Genomic DNA, 22,556 nt, shown 5'->3' with positions numbered 1-22,556 from the left:
CCCCCCCCCCCCCCTTTTATAAGAAGTGATTTTTTTACACCAAAACGAAGAATCTTATTACTTGTAATTGATCCCTCGTGTAAGGTATCGGTGTAGTCATTACATTGAAGTGTTACTCCCATGCCAACCTTTTACTTGTAAGATGAACCTATAAAAACATAGGATTACATTTAACTCACTGGACTTGGTATATAATTGAAGATCTTTATTTCTTTATTATTGAAATCTTACGCCTGGTAATCAATCTTAAAAACTGATCATGTGTCAAAGCTTTAAACTTACAACACTACATGTACTTTCACTTTCTGTTTGGTTTCCCCGGATCCTTAGGTTCCTTAGGTTTTGTCGTAACAGTTCATAATGTACACATCATAAAAAATTTCATTGGTTGATGTAATAATGATCAGAGCCGAAAATAGAATGAACTAGTGTTGTCAGATCTTTGTTAGTTAAACCAGGATATATATTCTAATCAAATAGGGTCATAATACATATAGATATTGGATCAACTTGCATCCACATGTCTCGCCTTGAATTGTCATGAATGAAATTGAGTGTTCCTGAATTCATATCTAAAAAATGAAGATTTATTATGGTAATTGAATTTATATGATATTATATTTATGTACTGACTTTAAATTTATACCATGATAAGTTACTTTATTTACTTATACCTCAACGTATGGCACTCAGGGGAAATAATTTTTTAGTGTCACTACTTAGTAAATTCACGATGTTCTTTTCTTAGTTGAATGTTTTATGCATATATATCATGTATATATGGATGTCTCGACAATTTCTAAACAATGGCAAAAATCATGTAGATTTGACAGCAAATTAAAATTGTTAATTTTTAAAAGAGGAATACCGGTACTTAGTTTGCTCAAGATGTACCGTGTAAATTTACAATCAAGTCAAGCCCCTGCTCAACTTTAAGATATGACTACTATTTATCAAGTACAATGTATATTATATCAAATTCAAGAAACCTGAATGCAATTCAAATAAATTTGCCTTTTCAGTATCTTGGTATTGCATGTGGTAACATGGTAATCATATTGTTCATAAACTGCATGTACACCAAAATAAAAGAGATATATATTGTAGTAACACCATGCTAGCTATAGGTATCCACAAAAATAGATTTTGGATTTTTTATTCTGAATTATACAGGTGTTTAATGTGTAAAAAATTTCATCAAGTTACAACTTTCACAAAAAATATTAAAAAAATTAGGTCAGCCAAATGTTAGTATGTAAGACTGTATTACTGAAACGTAGATATTATTCAGGTGATGAATTGCGTTGTTTGATATTCTTGTTAATGTACACACGACTGCATAACAACTTATGATATTGATAAGTGGAGATAATTAATTTTGTTTTCAAAACATAACCTAATTTATTTTATTATGTAGTACAAAAATGTTAATCAAATGACCTTGACCCTCTTTATGTATTTGTATTTGATAACCGACATAGTTTTTGTAATCAAATGTCAGTAAGAAATAATTATTATCATGTTTGTTTTCATCAATTCACCTTAATTTAGGACTGTATGATTGTATTCGTCAGGAAAATAATTTTCCGTCCATTTTTAATGATAAAATTTTACGAAAAATGTAATCAAAGACAGTTAATTCAGTAGATAGTTTGCTATGTATGCTATATATATGCTAGTTTATTTTTGAAATTCCTTATGGCACTACATGTACTACTTGGCTGCATGTACATCAATTAAAAAGCCCTTAAAAATGAAAAAAAGTGTTCATAATACTTCAAACAAGTTACTTTAAAAAGGCGTTATTTAGGCGCCCCAGAATATTACATGCAATGGTTCTAGATTAAAAGTGTTTCAAATTTAAATTGAAGAATGCACATTTATGCAGCATGAAGTGAAACAGAAATATTCTTAAAAAAGCTAGGGTTGTCATTATCACCCAAAATAGGCAAATATTTTTTTAGTGAAAGTTAATAAAAATCAAAAACTGCATTTAGGCCTAAACTACATTTAGGCCTATCAGAGTTATAGAGAGAAAGGATCAACTACAATTAGAAAAATTATTGTTCTAATTAACGACCTTTGATGGGCAGCATAACATTTATATATACAAAAACAAATGTTTTACATTGAAATGAAATATTTAATGTTCTTACAGCACGATTTACCGTGTAGAGCTACAAAAATGTACATTAATTCCTTCATCTTACATAAAGCATGTATAATTTTTCCAGACAGGACCCATTAACCATAAAATCATTACAACATTAATTGACATTTTCGTAGCTTATTGAAGTTTTGTTTGAATCTGAAAAACAGGCATGACATATTTTTAGTTAATGCATGTTGAGTACATTTAATAAAAAATATTTGGCTGCATGACCTTGTGCAGTCTGATCATAACCATGAGAAAAGACATAGTGAGATAGACCTAGTCAAACTTTTTGCTAATGCTTCCAAACTAAACTTTATATACTTAAAAGTTACATGGTATAATGTTCAATCAGACATATTTACCTCACGTAAACTTTATGCTGACCAATCGTTAACAAATGCTCCTCACCATTGAATAATCAAAGTTGGAGCATACTTTAAGTATGAAAAAGTAGCGTAGCAAGTTTATATTGACCAATACAGGGGCAGATCCAGTCATTTTTAAAAGGGGATTCCAATCATATGTCCTCATTCAAATGTATTGATCGCCAAGATAAAGAGGGGGTTCCAAACCCCTGAACACACCCCCTCCCCTTTTTCCCTGGATCTGCCACTGCAATTTGTTACTAGTGTTTGCCACCATTTAATAATCAAAGATAGAGCATAAAGTTAAGAAATAGTAGCTTAGTTTATGTACATTAGCCAGTAAAAGTTTTTAGTGACCAATCTTTCACAAGTCCTCACCATTAATTAATCAAAGTCTTAACAAAAATATTAAGAAGTAGTAGCTTAGAACAAGAAAATTAGTTGTGAAAGATTGGTCCTCAACATAGATTAATCAAAGACAGCACTTGGTACATGTACATTTATGCAAATTTGTGTCACATCATTTATCATGTGTAAAAATTGTCGTGTTGGTTCAATTTTTGCAAGTCTATTTATCATTTGTCTAGTCCTTTAGAAGAATTTCCTGGTGATATTTAAGTTGTGTTTAAATAAATATATGTTGTATGTTCCCAGCAAAAGTTGTGTTAAAATATAAAATGTTTTTTACCATTATAGTAGAGTGGCATGGTTGAAATGGTATTTTTGATTTTTTTTTTTTTTTTAACTTTAATCCGTTTATTTGTTGTTTTTTTTTAATTTTTTTGACAACTGTTATGATTTTTGATGTATTTCAATAGTGTTGATTTGTACATAGAGTGAATTTTGTAGATATATGTATATAATGTTCCAGTAAGAATGAGGAATACAAGAGTTATTCCCCTTTTACTGTCATTTATTAAATGTAATAACAAAGTAGAACTAGAAATTACAGCTAATTTCCTAATGCATGTAAGGCAAAACTTTGGTTGGCTTGCTTGCTTTGTTTGTATAATTGTCTATACAAGCTTTGTAAATATTATTGAAATCTTTAAACAATATATATAGGCATTGTTTAACCTGAATATATAATATTTGAATTTAATTGGGTATTATCCTAATGAGTGTACAATATAAAAACAAAGCAAGCAAGCTAACTTAAGTCTTGCTCTGCATGCTTTAGGAAATTAGCTGTAAAGAAATGACATGCTCTTGGGTATATGATACATTTGAGCAACATTTCACATGAGATATTGTATAATTTCTTCAATAACATTTGAATAGTAAATAATTGAAGCTTTGGCTGATGGCATACAAGTTCCCATTTTTTTTTGGTTTTTAATATTTTGCTTTATTTGCCTTTTTTTCCACCCGTTAATACATACACTTGTCTTATCCCATAGACTGTTAATTCATTCTATATTGTTCATGTTTGTACAGACATGTGGCACATTGTGCTGTTCAATTATGTATTAGTTGCTTTAAGCATTTTTTATTATTTTTTCAAAAAAAAAAGAGACTTTTCATCCATCATAAACATAAATCATGTATCATCAGTTTACACACATCATTGACATCTTCATAAAATCCACACACATGATGAGATATTGACAAGTGCTACTGTATCCCTGCTGTATACCAGATTATGATGTGTACTGTATCCCTGCTGGATACCAGATTATGATGTGTAATCAGTGTTTCAATTGTTGTTATTGTTATTGACAAGAAATAATAAAAATGTTTGAAAATTAAAGTTGTTATGTTTGTTTGTGTTGAACAGCAAACTTGGCAATATAATGGTCGAAAGTTCTTGATAGCAAAACTTCAGTACTTTGAGATAAGTTCTGTAAGGCACAAACAATTTTATGTATATTTTTTTTAGGATTGGGGGGGGAGGGGCTGCAGTATCAATACCAATGAAAAAGGTTATTTTATCTCAGATATTTGAATAAACTCTTGTCAGATCTTATTTATGGATCATCAGGTGTTTAAAACATTTGTTTAGACTTATCAAACTAAATAAAGTGGCCATATATAAAAAGAAGATATGGTATGATTACCAATGAAACAACTCTTCACAAAAGACCTAATGACACTTGAGGCTTAATTAACATACAAAAAAAATGAATGAAAGACAAATATGTAACACAGCCAAAAACGACATCCACAAAATTACAGGCTCCCTTCTCAGACAGGCACATACATAAATTGACAGGGGCCAAATTATATATTCAAAAGTATAAGGGGGTTGGCTATGGACAAAATAAATGTTTATAGATATCATATTCCCATGTCTTTACAAATGTTGAAAAAAAACTTATTTAGTTCGGATGTTATAAAAAATCCTAGGCTACCCCCTCCCCCTCAAAAGTAAATCAAGCTTTATCACCAATTTCAGTACTGGCAACCCTGGTAATTTTTCTCAGTGGATCACATCTTGCAAGAGCAGGTTCAACTCTGTCATTTAAGATCAGAGTGGATCACATCTGGTCAAGAGCAGGTTAAATCCTTGTCAATGAATAGCAGAGTGGAGCATATCTGGCCAAGAGCAGGTTAAAACCCTGTCAATTAAGATCAGAGTGGAGCATATCTGGTCAAGAGCAGGTTAAAACCCTGTCAATTAAGATCAGAGTGGAGCATATCTGGTCAAGAGCAGGTTAAAACCCTGTCAATTAAGATCAGAGTGGAGCATATCTGGTCAAGAGCAGGTTAAAACCCTGTCAATTAAGATCAGAGTGGAGCATATCTGGTCAAGAGCAGGTTATAAATCCTTGTCAATTAAGATCAAAGTGGGGCATATCTGGCCAAGAGCAGGTTAAAACCCTGTCAATTAAGATCAGATTGGAGCATTTCTGGTCAAGAGCAGGTTAAAACCCTGTCAATTAAGATCAGAGTGGAGCATATCTGGTCAAGAGCAGGTTAAAACCCTGTCAATTAAGATCAGAGTGGAGCATATCTGGTCAAGAGCAGGTTAAAACCCTGTCAATTAAGATCAGAGTGGAGCATATCTGGTCAAGAGCAGGTTATAAATCCTTGTCAATTAAGATCAAAGTGGGGCATATCTGGTCAAGAGCAGGTTAAATCCTTGTCAATTAAGATCAGAGTGGAGCATATCTGGCCAAGAGCAGGTTAAAACCTTGTCAATTAAGATCAGAGTGGAGCATATCTGGCCAAGAGCAGGTTAAAACCCTGTCAATTAAGATCAGAGTGGAGCATATCTGGTCAAGAGCATTAAATATCATGAAGATTAAAATAAAAGCCTTTTCTAACGGCTCACTTCTACCTCTCACTACAAACGATTACTATTATATGTCCCAAAATCTTAGGGGGAGAGATTGACTGGGTTGAACGTTGTCTGGCTCTCCCCATCAAGTGGGTCTAAGCGTGACGCGGGATAGCCGATTTTTAGTAAGCGTGAAACGTGAAAATCAAATTATTGTGCCGTGAAAACTGGAAATGAGGTCTTGCATGACCCGGGAAATGAAAAAAAAGAGAATTGCTTACGTACATAGTTTAAGCGGGAAACGGGAATCTGACAAATCAGTAAGCGGAATACGGGTATCTGACAAATTAGTAAGCGGGGTCCGGGATCGGAACCCCCCAATGAGACCTCCTATCAAAGAAGAAGATGTTGAAGAACAGAAGATCAAATAAATAATAGAAAGGGGAACATATCATGTAAGAAGAATATAAAACTACTGTAATAAATAATACAGGTATGCTATCATGTTTCAGCATTGCTATACCACTCAAGGGCACTGTCTCAGGTTAGCGGGAGGGTTGGGACCCCGCTAACATGTAAAACCCCGCCACATTTTGTATGTATGTGCCTGTCCCAAGTCAGTAGCCTGTTATTCGGTGGTCTTCTTTGCTTTTGTGTTACACATTTGTTTTTTGTTCTTTTTTTATGATAAATACGGCCGTTAGTTTTCTCGTGTGAATTGTTTTACATTGTCATTTCGGGGTCATTTAAAGCTGACTATTCGGTATGGACTTTTCTTATTGTTGAAGGCCGTACGGTTACCTATAGCTGTTAATTTCTGTGTCATTTTTGTCTCTTGTGGAGAGATGTCTCATTCGCAATTATACCACATCTTCTTTTTTATATTAATCTCCATCAAAGATTTAAAAAGAGATATGAAGTATATGTAATCAATTTTATAGACAGCAATCCATTAATTAAAGAAGATACACAACAATTTATTTCTAAAGTTCAATCAATGGTCCTGTACAACGCACATGTCATACAATATTCTTCAAGTTATATTTTTTTTAATCTTCCCGTAAGATATATAGAATTATTGTTAATTATACATAATTTAATTTTGGATGTAACGCGTCTTCTGATTGTCCGGCGTTATTTTGTTATCAGCCCATAGACATAATTTAGTCAAGTGACCGTGATGTCATCAACGGTTTTTTTCATGGTTTTCTACGGTTTAAAATGGAATTGAATTATAAGAAATGACTATAATATTTTTTCTGTCTGTTCGAAAAACATAAAAAAAAATAATGTGGTGCACACTGTTAATTACCCGCTACGCGCGTTATTCAGTGTGCACCAAATTTTTTATGTTATTTCTTCATATACAGAAAAAAATATTACAGTCATTCCTTAAATGTAAAAATGTCATATTAGCATACAAATAACATATGTATCACCTAAAAAATCAGAGAAAGCGAAATCAGATATAATTTCAAATTTCAAAGACGAAGATACATTTGACATTTTGAAAAATAGATTTGGACTGTATATTTTATACAAAATCGAAGTTAAACAGAAAAGTGTCCATGCATCATGCACTTGCACTGCAATATTTCTAAGAATTTTATTAGTTTGAAATCCAAACAATAGGATTGTTACTAAAATACACAACAAAAAAAACAAACAAACAAGCAAGCATATTAAAATTACAAAACGATAGTCAATAAACAGTTACACTACAAACATGTAGCATTGAAAGAAAAACAAAAACATAGATTAATAGTATTAATTATAATAGTATTTTTGACAGCATGCCTCCTCTTTAAAGTTATGTATTAAAATATTATGCTTATGTATCAAAAAATATGTTATAATATACATTACACAGTTCATATATTGACATTATAATTGTTTCTCTCATTATACATTTCACTTATGTAGTTAACAATGATAAGTAAAATATCACATTCTTCGCAGGAAAATATAAAATCAAATTTATTTTCTTCACTCATGGAATTAAAACAGGGGACAATATTAGAAATTTCATTAAACATTTTGATCCTAGTTTTATTAATTTCTGAACATGTAATGATGAAATGAAATTCATCTTCCAACTCTTTATGGCATAAAGGACATATTCTATTTTCTAGAGCTGTTTTGTTGTATCTTCCACGTTCAACAGCCAACATACTATTACTTATTCTTATTTTAGCATAATTTTTTGTAACATTTTTATCTAAATTCAATAAAAGGTACTTTTCTAGTTCATACTTAACTTTAAATTTTCTGTAGGTTCTTAGTTTATTTCCATTTATTGAATTATCATCATTAAAGAGACAATTTTCCAAAATATAATGTAATTTTCATTGAGCTTCTTCACGACGGCTAATAGTAATCGTTTTTTAGAGAAGGTACATTGATTTTCCCAAACATGAGTGAAACTTAATTTTGAAAGTAGCATTTTAACTTTTGAAGCAAATCCATCATTTAACTGCTTGTTAGCTTTATAAACATTATATAATAAAGACTCATTTTCATTTGACTTTAAAATATGTAACCAAAATCCTATAGAAGACTTAAGGGCCTGTATACCAATAGGGTACATTCCCAATTCAGCTAATACAGCTGTGTTTACTGCCTTTGAATTAACATTTAGAAGACCTTTCGCAAATTTGATTTGGAGTTTTACTGATTCCATAGATAAATATTGAGATTCAAGAGTTTTGTTGTTCTTCACAATATTTAGTGACCATATCTCACTACAATACAGTAATATTGGACTAACACAAGAATTAAATAGTTTCATATGGGAAGAAACATCCATCTTATCTGAGTAGAGTATTTTTTTAATACAAAACAATGCCTTAGAAGCTTTTTTACATAGGAGATTTACAGCATTAGTGAAAATTCCTGATGGCTTGAATAGTATACCTAAATATTTATATTCTGTGCAACATTCAATTAATTCATTATTCAATACAAACTGGTCTTTTGTAAGTTTTTTACCACTTTTATTAAATATCATTGTTTTTGTCTTGTCAAGATTGACAGTCAAGTTCCATTTTTCACAATAAGTATTTAACTTGTTTAGACAATTTTGTAAACCTTCTGAGGATTCTGATATTAATACTAAGTCATCAGCATATAAAAGACTAGACAATTTTATGTCATGTAATGTTACAGGATCACATGTGTTATCAAACATTGAGGTTAAATCATTTATATAAAAAGAAAATAAGGTAGGACTTATAATGCAGCCTTGTTTTACTCCAACTGAGGAAGGGAACATATTAGTAACGCCTTCAGTGACTTTAACTGCAAATAAAACTTCTTTATACATATCTTTAAGGATATTAAAGAATGGTCCATTTATGTTATATTCAGCAAGTTTGTGCAACAGAGCTTCTCTATTTATAGTGTCAAAAGCTTTTTTAAAATCAATAAAACATGCATATATTCTTTTGTTTGATTTAAAAGCCTTATCAATAATAGACGAATAGAAGGATATATATACAAATGGAGGAAAATTATATATACATGTAACTGGTATATGAATATTATATATAACAACAAACCAGTGTATATACTAATTTGTATCATTAATTTTACAATATAATAGTTATAAAGGTGAGGTTGAATTTCCTGTCCTTTATTCATCATCCACATACGAACTTGTCTCAGAAAATTAAAATCCATGTACATAAACCTCAGTTTCGGGTAAAGAGGGTGATTTTTTTTTCTGTTTTATTAGCTTTTGGCCATCCACAAAAACTTGCTATCATGATCCGATGTTCAGTACTTCAGTACTTTGATTTAGCCTCGCGAACCTCTTCCTGTCAATTTTTTGAGGATATGAGGTTACATATACATTTTTTTAAAAGATGGAATTTTGTTACATTGTTTTAACTTGATTCTTGCAGATATTTATAGATTATCGTTGATAATCTCAACGAGATTGCTTTTCTCGCTTGAGCTGGAACAGCGAGAGTGAGAAAAGCAATCGAGTTGAGATGACCAATGATAATCTATTTATCGCTATTTTACCTATGACGACGTTGTCAATTTCATGTCAATTTCGTTAGCAACGCCACGTGCATGCTTAGTTTCTAGTGATAATTTTTCCATCTCAAGCGAGAAGCATGATATGAAAATTATCACAAAAAAAGATCAAAGGAAAAATGCACAAAATAGCGATAAAAATACATATTAATACAAGGAGCGTTACAGTTAAACTTGTAATCAACAGTTTGTTACTTATTTTAGTGTAAGGTGTGTTTGTCTCCTATTACTTTTATTCTTATATGCTTAGCTTTCTAAGCCTCAAATATTCTAATATAATCGTATAAAGCTGCGCCCTAACGTTATATATATTGCTATCACGTCGTCGTAACTAACATTGTCAAATTTAATGGTTATAAACTTCTATTACAAAACATACCATTACGGGCAAATCTTATAAGCCACATTACAAATTTTACATTTATCATATTTAAATTTTGAAGATTTGTAATTGTATTAAATTAAATTAATAGTATTTTTGTTTTCAATATTATTCATTTCATGATCAAATTCCACAAAAGACCAAAAAATAGAAAAGAATGATTTCAGATCAAATCCAGGGGAGATAACAATCAGTGTTTTTTGTAGACCTATAGTAAGAAAATGTTTTATACAGCATAGGCGGATCTAGCGTGTCCAGGACCAACTTTCGTAGGAAAAAAAATTGGTTGATTATAATAAAGGGAATCACTGAAGCATGCATGAGTGCCCCCTTTTATTAGAAGCTCTGGATTCGCCACTGATACATGAATCGACACCTGCCGTTAAATATTTAGCGGAGTTCATCTCTCTGAATTAAATATATTTAACCGCATTTATTTCAATGATTCTTCAATACCTTCAATGTTAAGATACCAGATCTTGAGAGACAAAATATTTTTTACCCGGAGAGATTCTGAGACGAATTCGTGCCTGTTGTCGATGAGCTTGTTTTCAGGATAAAAGCAATTGAAAAAGTGGCGGGAAATGATTCTCTCTAGACTTTTCCTACATTTAAGCTTGGCATCATTTTTCTTTCAGGAAAACGATAAAAAAAAATAAGAAGTATTTAATCAGCCAGGTCGAAAACTCTAGATTTTCTGACGTCAGAATATATTTGCATAGTAATTTCCAAAACACAAGGCCAATATGGCCTTGAAAAACTGACCAATCGACTCAATGAACTACAATGCATTGTGGGCTGCTACGAGTAAACTACTACTTAAAACACGTGGAATTAGTGGGAAAACAATCAACTAATATATTGTCTGGGACTCTCATTACCGAAGTTTTTATTCTGCAAATATCTTTAATGTAAAATATATCACGTAATCTTCAATTTGCATGCTCAGATTAAAAAAATATTGTTTATTGGCTTCACGATTCGACTTTCTTTTTTCGCCTTGCAAAAGTAGTTGAACCGGTTTTGTGCACTGTTTTAAATTGAACCTGCATTTATTTCACGACAGGACACAGTGAAATGTCTAATGAAGTGACCACTGTGCAGTAAGAAAATCATTTGAGCTCTTTTAAACCTGTATAATGTCATTCAAAAACCATTTCTGCCTAGAAAAACACGAAACCTTTCATTGAAACACTTCTTTATGTACTGAATGTGATTTTTTTTTATCAGGACCTGAACTAATAGCAAGAACATCATGATATTCAGTTTGCTAAGAACAAGTGTTATGAAAGCGGCAGGGGTGAATCCAGCCATTTTAAAAAGGGGAGGGGGTTCCAACTACATGTCCCCATCCAAATGCACTGATCGTCATAAAAGAAGGGGGTCCATTCCCCGGAACCCCCGCCCCCTGGATCCACCTGACTGAGCGGGTAATGTAAATTATAGCTCAATGCATTTCTTATAGTTTCATCCATCGAAAATATCCGTTTTGTTGCTAATTTTATCACAAAATATACCTCAGAGGTTTTTTATCGTTCGGCGGCTGTCCTGTTGACATATGTGAAATATCTCCAATATTAAAAATCTGTGGATCATAGTGGGTGCCATATTACCTATTAATTTTTTTTCTAAAACGTGCTTTGTATATAGAAATAAGAAGATGAGGTATGAGTGCCAAATGAAACATCTTTCCAACAAAGACATAATTTAGTAAAGTAAGCAGTCATATGTGCAATGCTGACAAATAAGCTATTAATGACCCAAAAATTACTTGTGTAAAACAATCCAAACAAAAAACAAAAAAACCCCGGCCCAATTGAATATATAAAAGGACAACAAATCGATCCCATCAAAAAAAAGATATATCATTATAAAAGGCCGTTAGTTTTCTCGTTTGAATTGTTTTACATTGTCATATCGGGGCCTTTTATAGCTGACTATATGGTATGGGCTTTGATCATTGTGATCTATAAATGTTAATTTCTGTGTCATTTTGGTCTCTTGTGGACAGCTGTCTCAATGACAATCATACCACATCTTCTTTTTTATTATAAATTCAACGCTGCAATTTTCACTAAACATATCAAATTTTCCACCTTGTCGCACATACATATGGATAAAATCATTACAGCGTATTGCCTAATGCATGTAGAGCAAAACTTTGGTAAGGTTAGCTTGGTTGCTTTGTTTGTATATTAAACAAAATATAAAATATACAAGTTAAACTATGTCTATATGTATATTTATGTTTAAAGATGTCAATCTTTTTTTCGAAGCTTGTATAAACAACTATACAAACAAAGCAAGCAAGCCAACCAAAGTTTTACTCTGCAGGTATAGGAAATCAGCTGTAATGATTTTATTCAGTTTGGCAAAAGTCCGAGCCTGTTAAAAATCAAACAAACTGAAACTACAGTTACTGACTTCACTACCTTCAAAACAAAGGGAACAGTTTGGAAGTCCCATATAATGAAATGTGACCTAAAAACTGCTTATAGATTTTGTTAACACTGCCATGTATGTTAATATTTCTTCGCCTTTTTACGAACACAAAATTCAAGGATCCCACATTTGCCTTTAATTACCTATACGAACATTGCTGTACTCGTGAATATTTTACACTAGTAAGTTTGTATCATGGGTAATTGTGTTTTTTCGCTGTTGTTTCGTTGCTGTCTGGTGGACAAATACATAAAATGTGTCATCATCAAACATGTTAATGGCTATATATCGGGTAATTCAAACCCTTTTTTATTCGCATAGAAACAACTCTTCGTTAATCTGAGCATGAAAGAAATACTTTATATCAAGAACTATAAATGAAGATTCAGAAAATGAAAAACTAAGCGAAATTGTGAATCCCCTATTGCACGAAAAAATGTGTTGTATTTCATTAAATAACACGTGTACATGGTTGATTGTAAACACGTAGTAGTCCATCATGCATTGTGACTTATTTAGTCGATTGGTCAAAAACCTAGGTAAAAATAAATTGCGTCACATGTAAATAAACAATTACATGTGCGAGAACATAAGTATGCTAATTTATGCATTTCTATATAAGGTAGTGGTCTAATAGGATTTCAAGTATGACTTTTAAAACTATATGTATATAAGTAAAATTATGAAAAGAACAAAAAATGATTTGCGTGCTAAAATGAATTGCATGCATATCTAAAATACGAAAAAAGGTTTATTTGAAATTTATTTTGTGCATATACAGTCTGCTTTTTGATTTTTAATTTGTGCATATATACTAATTTTTAATTAACATTTTCAAATAATTCAACTTGAATTATAACAACACAATATTTTAAAATAAGTTATAAGCTCCAAACATTCTTGAGTGTACTGTATATAGTTGTTACATGTTTGAAAATGTTTTTTAAAACTTTATGCAGGTATTTATTGAGGGGACGAATTTCATATATTTACACATCTATGAAGAATCAATACTTACAACAAATGTCTTTGAAAACTTTTCTATTAATTTCCAACCTAAAATACTCACTGAATACTAATACATTGTATGATAACACGACTCAAACACCTTGAACATTTTCAAATTTCAAATCTGTATCTTCCAGGAAGTTACCAATGGGCATTCTCATTCGTTTTATGTAATGCTCTTGCGAACATATAGAATTGTCAAAGATTCCTGCAATCTAGCTGCGAACATCCCTTAAATTCTAAAGTTTCCTGCAACCTTACTGCAAACATAAAAGTTTCTGCAAACTTGCCGCAAGCTTGCAGCAAAAAGCTGCAATGTTTGCAGGAGGTACGCAGCTAGCTGCAAATATCTGCAAACATTATTCAAAGGGTTCCTGCAAGCTTTTTGTTTGCAGCAGACAATTCAAAGGGTTCCTGCAAGCTTTTTGTTTGCAGCAGACCTGCAGCAAACATTTCAGTTCTGTAAGGGAGTGTCCATGGCAGATTACATGGTCAGGATTAAGATATCAGTGTCCATGGCGGATTACATGGTCAGGATTCAGATATCAGTGTCCATGGCGGATAACATGATCAGGATTCAGATATCAGTGTACATGGCGGATTAAATGATTAGGATTTATATATCATTGTCCATGGCGGATTACATGGTCAGGATTAAGATATCAGTGTCCATAGCGGATTACATGGTCAGGATTAAGATATCAGTGTCCATGGCGGATAACATGATCAGGATTAAGATATCAGTGTCCATGGCGGATAACATGATCAGGATTCAGATATCAGTGTCCATGGCGGATAACATGATCAGGATTCAGATATCAGTGTCCATGGCGAATTACATGGTCAGGATTAAGATATCAGTGTCCCTGGCGGATAACATGGTCAGGATTAAGATATCATTGTCCATGGCGGATTACATGGTTAGGATTAAGATATCAGTGTCCATGGCGGATTACATGGTCAGGAATCAGATATCAGTGTCCATGGCAGATTACATGGTTAGGATTAAGATATCAGTGTCCATGGCGGATTACATGTTCAGGATTCAGATATAGTGTCCATGGCGAATTACATGGTCAGGATTCAGATATCAGTGTCCATGGCGGATTACATGGTCAGAATTCAGATAACAGTGTCCATGGCGGATTACATGATAAGGATTAAGATATCAGTGTCCATGGCGAATTACATGGTCGAGATTAAGATATCAGTGTCCATGGCGGATTACATGGTCAGGATTAAGATATCAGTGTCCATGGCGGATTACATGGTCAGGATTCAGATATCAGTGTCCGTGGCGGATTACATGATTAGGATTAAGATATCAGTGTCCATGGCGAATCACATGGTAAGGATTAAGATATCAGTGTCCATGGCGGATTACATGGTCAGAAATCAGATATCAGTGTCCATGGCAGATTACATGGTCAGGACTAAGATATCAGTGTCCATGGCGGATTACATGGTCAGGATTAAGATATCAGTGTCCATGGCATATTTCATGGTCAGGATTAAGATATCAGTGTCCATGGTGGATTACATGGTCAGGATTCAGATATCAGTGTCCATGGCATATTTCATGGTCAGGATTAATTAGATATCAGTGTCCAAGGCGGATTACTTGGTCAGGATTAAGATATCAGTGTCCATGGCGGATGACACGGTCAGGATTAAGATATCAGTGTCCATGGCGGATAACATGGTCAGGATTCAGATATCAGTGTCCATTGCGGATTACATGGTCAGGATAAAGATATCAGTGTCCATGGCGGATAACATGGTCAGGATTCAGATATCAGTGTCCATGGCGGATTACATAATCAGGATTAAGATATCAGTGTCCATGGCGGATTACATGGTCAGGATTCAGATATCAGTGTCCATGGCGGATTACATGGTCAGGATTAAGATATCAGTGTCCATGGTGGATTACATTGTCAGGATTCAGATATCAGTGTCATTGGCGAATTACATAATCATCAGGATTAAGATATCAGTGTCCATGGCGGATTACATGGTCAGGATTCAGATATCAGTGTTCATGGCGGATTTCATTGTCAGGATTAAGATATCAGTGTCCATGGCGGATTACATGGTCAGGATTAAGATATCAGTGTCCATGGCGGATAACATAGTCAGGATTCAGATATCAGTGTCCATGGCGGATAATATGGTCAGAGGATTCAGATATCAGTGCCCATGGCATATTAAGATATAAGTGTCGATGGCAGATTACATGGTCAGGATTCAGATATCAGTGTCCATGGCGGATAACATAATCAGGATTAAGATATCAGTGTCCATGGCGGATTACATGGTCAGGATTAAGATATCAGTGTCCTTGGCGGATTACATAATCAGGATTAAGATATCAGTGTCCATGGCGGATTACATAATCAGGATTCAGATATCAGTGTCCATGGCGGATTACAGATTTAGTGTTGCCATTCTTGAAAGATGTTTTTTTTTTTTTTATTGACAGATGAACCCTTCATATTCTTTCGTTGGATTCTGACTTGAACTGAACAATAAGACATGTACCACTTGTGGAGAAGGAACTTTCCAATGCTCTGAATTTACCTTAATTTAGGATTGGTTTCATGTTTTATGCCCCATTAATTGGCATTAGGTTTTCTGATCTGTGGGTTTGTTTGTTCGTCCGTCTGTCCAGCTGCAGGTTAAAGTATTTGGTCCAGGTAGTTTTTAATGAAGTTGAAGTACGATCGACTTAAAGCTAAGTTAATATGTTCCCTATGATATGATCTTTCAAATTTTAATGCCAAATAACAGATTTGATCTCAATTTCACGGTCCACTGAACATAGATAATGATAGTGTGGATGGGGTATTTGTGTCCTTGGGACACATTCTTGTTTCACATTTATCACGTTGGCAGCTGTACCACAGGCACTTGTCTCAGTAAAAAAAGTCCTACATACCTTAATATAACACAAGGTTAACTTGCATTTTTGAAAAATGCCAGCCAGTCCCTAAATACTGTTATATGCCAATTTCTTGTCTGTTTGTTTTGTTCACACAGTATAAAGGAGTTTAATGCAACTCTAATACAATGAGAGGTTTAGCTAGCTGTAAAACCAGATTTATTCCACCAATTGTCGATGTATGGAAATGCCTGTACCAAATCAGGTATATGCATTCAATTCGTTGTATATGTTTGAACTTTTTCATGTTTTTGAAGACCATGGTGTTGTCTTGATAATTTTTTTAAAATTTTATTACCCCTTTGGTACCTTTTCCTCAGCACTCGTCTTAACTTGACCCATCTGTCCCTCTATTTGAGAGAAGGGGAGTCAACCAAGAGTGGACAAATAAGAGGCGAAAGGTACCAGAGGGACATTTAAACTCATAAATATAAACAAACTGACATGCCATGGCTAAAAAGAAAAAGACAAACAGACAAATAACAGTACACAAGACACAACATAGAAAAAAATCAAGAATAAGCAACATGAGGGGGTGAACTTAGGTGCTCCGAAAGAATAAGCAACAAGAGGGGGTGAACTTAGGTGCTCCGAAAGAATAAGCAACACGAGGGGAAGAACTTAGGTGCTCTGGAAGGGTAAGCAGATCCTACTCCTATTGGCAAACTTTTCTCCCACTAGGGGGCTATCTTAAGTGCTCTGGAAGGGTAAGCAGATCCTGATCCTATTGACAAACATTTCTCCCAATTTTATCGGACATCAAATAATTTTCAAGATGTGATTAAGTGTATCATTTAATTTTTAACAGATATATTGTAAAGCAAAATATGAGCATCAAAACAAAACAGCTGTGCAAGATATATATATAATTATTGGAATGATGACGAACAATCTAAAAATAGCAATGATGTAATAATATAAATCTTATATTTAATATAAAATTTTTATTTATAGAATTACAAATCGAAGAATTCAAATAGAGAAAAATATTCAATGAGTGACTGAACAAACCATTACTTCGCTAATGCGCATTGCGCATGAGTTTATTATCAGTGTTGTTCGGTCACAAGTTGAATATTTTTCGATATATTTGAATTCTTTTATTAGTTATCCTTTTTATCATTCATCCAGGGTCTGTCTAACAAAACAGAAGGACAATGAAGGATATGTACTGCCCAAATTACAATACACAGCCTAATAGTTCAGCTGTAAAACTTCTCAGGTTTTCAAAATGTTGCCATTTTTATCAACCAAATACAGTATTTTGCCAATATAACCTACTACCAAACAATTGTTCATGCAAAAGTTAGATTGCAAAAATATAATATTATAATTTAAGAAGACAGATTCAATTTAAACATCAATAAAATTCTTATGCCACAGTCGGCAAATATAAATATTTTTGCAATAAATAATTGGACGGAAAAATTTTATCACTTCATAAAGTGAAATGTTTAAGGTGATACCCAACACTTTAACTAAAATTAATTTGGCTCGTTTAATTTTCATCAAATTTTGACAATGTATTTAACAAAAATTTCAAAATTTCAAAAGTTCAAAATTTTTAACCAACCGTTTTGTCAGAAAAATTACACCGGTTATATAGCAGTTTGAAAAACGCCAATTTTGGTCATTGAGAAGCTTGATATTCCTTTTACAACACAACATAATTAAAACGTTTAGCTGACTTTACAGAGTTATCTCCCTGTAGTGTTAGGTACCACCTTAAGATGTACAATATTGAGTCAGTACCTCCTACCAGAATTAAAATCTCTACATAATATCATATGATTAATGTAACATATCAACATTGTACATATAAAGCGATACAACCTAGCTGCTTTGTCACATAATAAATAAACTTTTCACTTAGTGAAGAAAAAATATACTTCTTTCAAATAAAGATAATCTAACATTCTGTGTTAAACACTGAGCATAAATAAAATTGCAAAACACAAAGAATAATCAATTTAACAAATATAATTTAGAGATTTCTTTCATTAGCATGAAAATAAACAAAATATGATTCAGATTGTCAGCTAAAATTGTATTTATTTTCATTTTTAAAACAAATTCTAAACTATTGGAAAAACATTATTGTTTAAATTGCTATACTGCTGTGTAACAGTGTTCCTACTGTAATACCAAACTTTAGAAAATAATTTTGTTATTTTTTGTGATAATTGTGATTATTACAGTTACAAAGCCTTCAAATACCTGGAGTCGATTTCACAAAAAACTTACGACTAAGATTTATCGTAAGTATACTGATTTGTGCATGACTTAAGACAAATCGTAGTCGTAATAGTTTTTGTGAAATCGACTCCTGAATACCAGAAGAAGAAAGCCTATCAAAGTAAGCAATATATTTGAATTCAAAAATAAAATTTGAAAACCATTTTCCTTTAAATGTATTATGTACATGTGTATTTAAAAATAATGGTAAAAGCATTTGAAGAGATTAGAATCAAAGTTGCTACTTTTCCATATGTATAGAGAGCATAAATGTTCTATTAAATTGTCAGGTTTCCTTGTTTGGCTGTAAAATTAAGAATAGTTTTGAGGATGAACATGTGCATTTAACTTTTTTCGAATCAATTTAAGTTTTATCTTAATTCTTTAATTAATCACATTAAAAATGACAAATTTTGAGAATTCCACACAAAAGAGATGTAATCATGTTGTTCATTCAGATAATGACAGATTTAATGTATGAAATCATGATGGATCAATAAATTTAAAATAGAGGATTTCTGCTAAAACCCATCTCTGATTCATAACAGCAATTACAAATTTCTACCAAAGACAGCAACTAAATTCATATGAAACAACCTATTGAAATACATAATAAATTAAGCAGCAAATTTGTTTTTACATACATTAATATCACAAAATACCTGAATAATACAAGCTATCAACACTAAAACACACAAATAAATAATGATCACGTTACAACTGGTGGCAGCTCAAGAACAGAACACCCAATCTTATCAAAGTTATTTTTGTGAAGGCAAATGTTAAAATTGTACAAAAATATAAAAATATATGGGAAGTTGATCATCTGAATAAACAATGCAAACTGAACAACTTTTTGACATTTTAGGTATCAACAATACAATGGCCCATTCCAATTAATTTCTGACAGTTGGGGATTGATGGGGAGATTTTTGTTCATACCTATCAGAAAAAAACATCATGAATAGATGGGCTTTCATGGGAAAAATTGACCTATCAGAATTTTTACTGCAAGGATTGTACCCATTAGAATTTTAAATCCAATACCAGGTAATACACAAAACGAAACTGTCTACATTCCAAAGCACCCCTAAGATATGAAATAGGTATTTTTTGTAACCCCTAAGATGTACTTATTTTTAATTATTTACTGTTGCAAGACCCTCAGAAATTGTTGTGTAAAAGTGTACCTGTCAGATGAAAAAAAAAAAATTCCACCCCTAAGATGAATAAATTGTACACCCCTCAGAAAGGACCATCCATCCCCATTTATCAGATATTAACTGGAACGGCCCAATGTCAGCTTATGAACACAATTTGCTGGATTTAGGATACACCTAGCTGTTAACCTCCAAAGTGCTTTATATACTAGTATATATGGGACAGAGATCAGTAGAATTATTGTATGATTGATGAAACATCTAGCTCCACCATCCAAAGTAATATAGGGTTAAATATTTCTAAGATGTGCACACTTTGAATGGTGTACTGCCAGTTTAACAGTTTACATCCGAACATCAAATTCATAAGTAATATGGTTAGAAGTGAAAGTACTTAAAAGCACATAAGGGTAAAGATTGTGTTAATTTATCAATGGGAAATAAAATATTGCATTGTCAATAAAGCATTACTTGTAGTTGATTCAACTAAAATTCTGGACTATGGGAGATAACTCCAATTTTAAAGATGACTTTAACAATGACATCATTTATATTTTTAGAACAGATATTAGATTCCTGCACTTTTAAAAAGTTATGTAATTTCTCTTGAGAGGTGTATACATAACATAATTTTTTGACTTGAATATCTGAGCGTATATTATGTTGGTAAATTTCTGGAAACGTTCATGGACAGGATGTACAGAATGTTATGATCAATGCACTATACTTTGTGTATCAAAAAGGTAGTGATAAGCCTTAGAAGATTTATATATCAAGTCAGTAACATAGGGCTTTGATTGCATTTGATGCAATCTTTACCTCCCCAAAAAAAACCAGTAAATTTTTGGATTTTTGAGGTCAGGATACACCTAACTGTTACCATCCATAAAAATATGGTAGAGTACCGGTTCAATTAAAAGCTATTTATGAGCAATCTACATTGAGAATTTTTAGCTAGATTTATCTTTTTTGATGTGATATTCATGTTTCAAGTCTTGTATCCATAACAACCTTATACAAATATCACAGTTAATTCTTATTCAGATAAGTCTACAGAGGCCTGTATAATCCCTGTCTGTGTTTTATTTATTTGCTGTAAACAAAAGATTTTCTGTGAGTACAGGGTTTTTCATTATTATATCTGTATAACTTGTTCAAACATTAACAAAATATATAATTTTTTTCGTAATTCATTAACAAACTATAATTTTACAACTTTGTCATATAGCAATCCGTCGCATTCCACATTCACAACAAAATTTGGCGTTTTGAATGGGATATTTGTTTCCACACTCATGACAAAACTTAGGCATGTTCTGAGACTGTGAGCTTGAGTGATGATGATGATGAGTTGAGGAAGATGAGCTAGCACTAGAGATACGACGCTGGAATTGTAAGTTGACATGTTCTGTTTCTGAGTTGCTGCTATAGTAACCAGATTCTCCTTCTTTATGATTTCCGCCACCGTGAATAGAAATTTTACCACCAGTACTACCACCAGGGCTGTTCTTACTACCTCCCATAGCGTCCCTGTAAAAATAAATAATATTAGGCTTAAAAAATCTTTAGTATATGTAAGGCATATATATTAACATCAAATTTCTAGAACTCTTTTTCAAAATTACAAACCAGTTATAATATTAGGAACTTGTCATGTTTGTAGCTCTGCAATTTTTGTTTATTAATTTAGTCCAAAAGTTCTTGTACATGTTAATCTGGTAAATGTAAATTCAGAAATTATTGTGTGCATTTATTATTGCAAATTTCAGTCATTTCAGATTAAAATACCATTTTAATTTTTGAGCTATTGAGAAAATAAAAATACAGTTTAATTCATATATATAAAAATAATAGTTTAAATTAATGCAAGTCACATTTTTCGTAAAAATAAAACATCGCAATAGTTTCTGAATTAACAGTAACTCCATTTTGTGATAGTATATAGAGTGGGGTGCTCATTTTCGCCATATCTTTCAATGTTTTCTTCATCTATTTAAAACCAAATAACAGTAGCTTTAAACAATATTTATCAAATAAATTTCATTATAGACGAATAGCACATTTGAAAGGTGTAAAAAAATCTGAAATTTAGGGCAATCAGTCAAAGAATCAAAAAATTACTAAAAAATGCTTCTTTGAAATCGTTTTTGTCATTCAGGAAATTGTGTGAAAATCGTTGTCCATTTTTTGGTCCTTTGCCGTAAGTGCCGAAATTTAGTCTCATTTTCAAAAATAATCATATTTGTTATAAAAATATAATTTTACGGCATATTTATTCCATTTCAACCATCCTTTGAAGTTTTTACACCTCAAAAGCATAAAACGGCGAAATTGTGTCCATGGCGAATATGAGCTCCCCACTCTAAAGTCCATCTATCTTGACCATGTGTTATTCTATGTTGTTTGACCCCCTTTTTTGTCTGTTTTTTTTTTTGGAAGAGTTCAGTAGTTGATGTAGTCTGTTGTATTTTCAAATATTTTTATATAATGATTCTTGTTATATTTTTTTTATATTAAAAAAAAACGAGTAATATAACTGTTACAGTAGTGCAATTCTTTTTCATTACTTTTCAACTTCCACAAAAATAGTAACGGCAGTCATTTTTA

The 22,556-nt window shown here is 32.3% G+C and overlaps 1 protein-coding gene across 6 annotated transcripts in view; it reads right to left on the bottom strand.

The window, feature by feature from the left end:
• Positions 1 to 20,549: 20,549 nt before the first annotated feature.
• LOC134691454 (zinc finger C2HC domain-containing protein 1A-like) overlaps positions 20,550 to 22,556 on the bottom strand; it is a 45,691-nt gene continuing 43,684 nt past the window's right edge. For all 6 annotated transcript variants that reach the window (XM_063551988.1, XM_063551991.1, XM_063551992.1 and 3 more), the window contains one exon: positions 20,550 to 21,479. In XM_063551988.1, the coding sequence (XP_063408058.1) occupies positions 21,170 to 21,479 (310 nt within the window). In that variant the 3' untranslated portion in view covers positions 20,550 to 21,169. The remainder of the gene's footprint in view (positions 21,480 to 22,556) is intronic.

This window comes from Mytilus trossulus, chromosome 11 (assembly GCF_036588685.1).
Source record: "Mytilus trossulus isolate FHL-02 chromosome 11, PNRI_Mtr1.1.1.hap1, whole genome shotgun sequence".
NCBI classification, from domain to species: domain Eukaryota; kingdom Metazoa; phylum Mollusca; class Bivalvia; order Mytilida; family Mytilidae; genus Mytilus; species Mytilus trossulus.
Note: the sequence above shows the minus strand (reverse complement) of the source record. Positions and strands in the feature narration are given on the sequence as shown.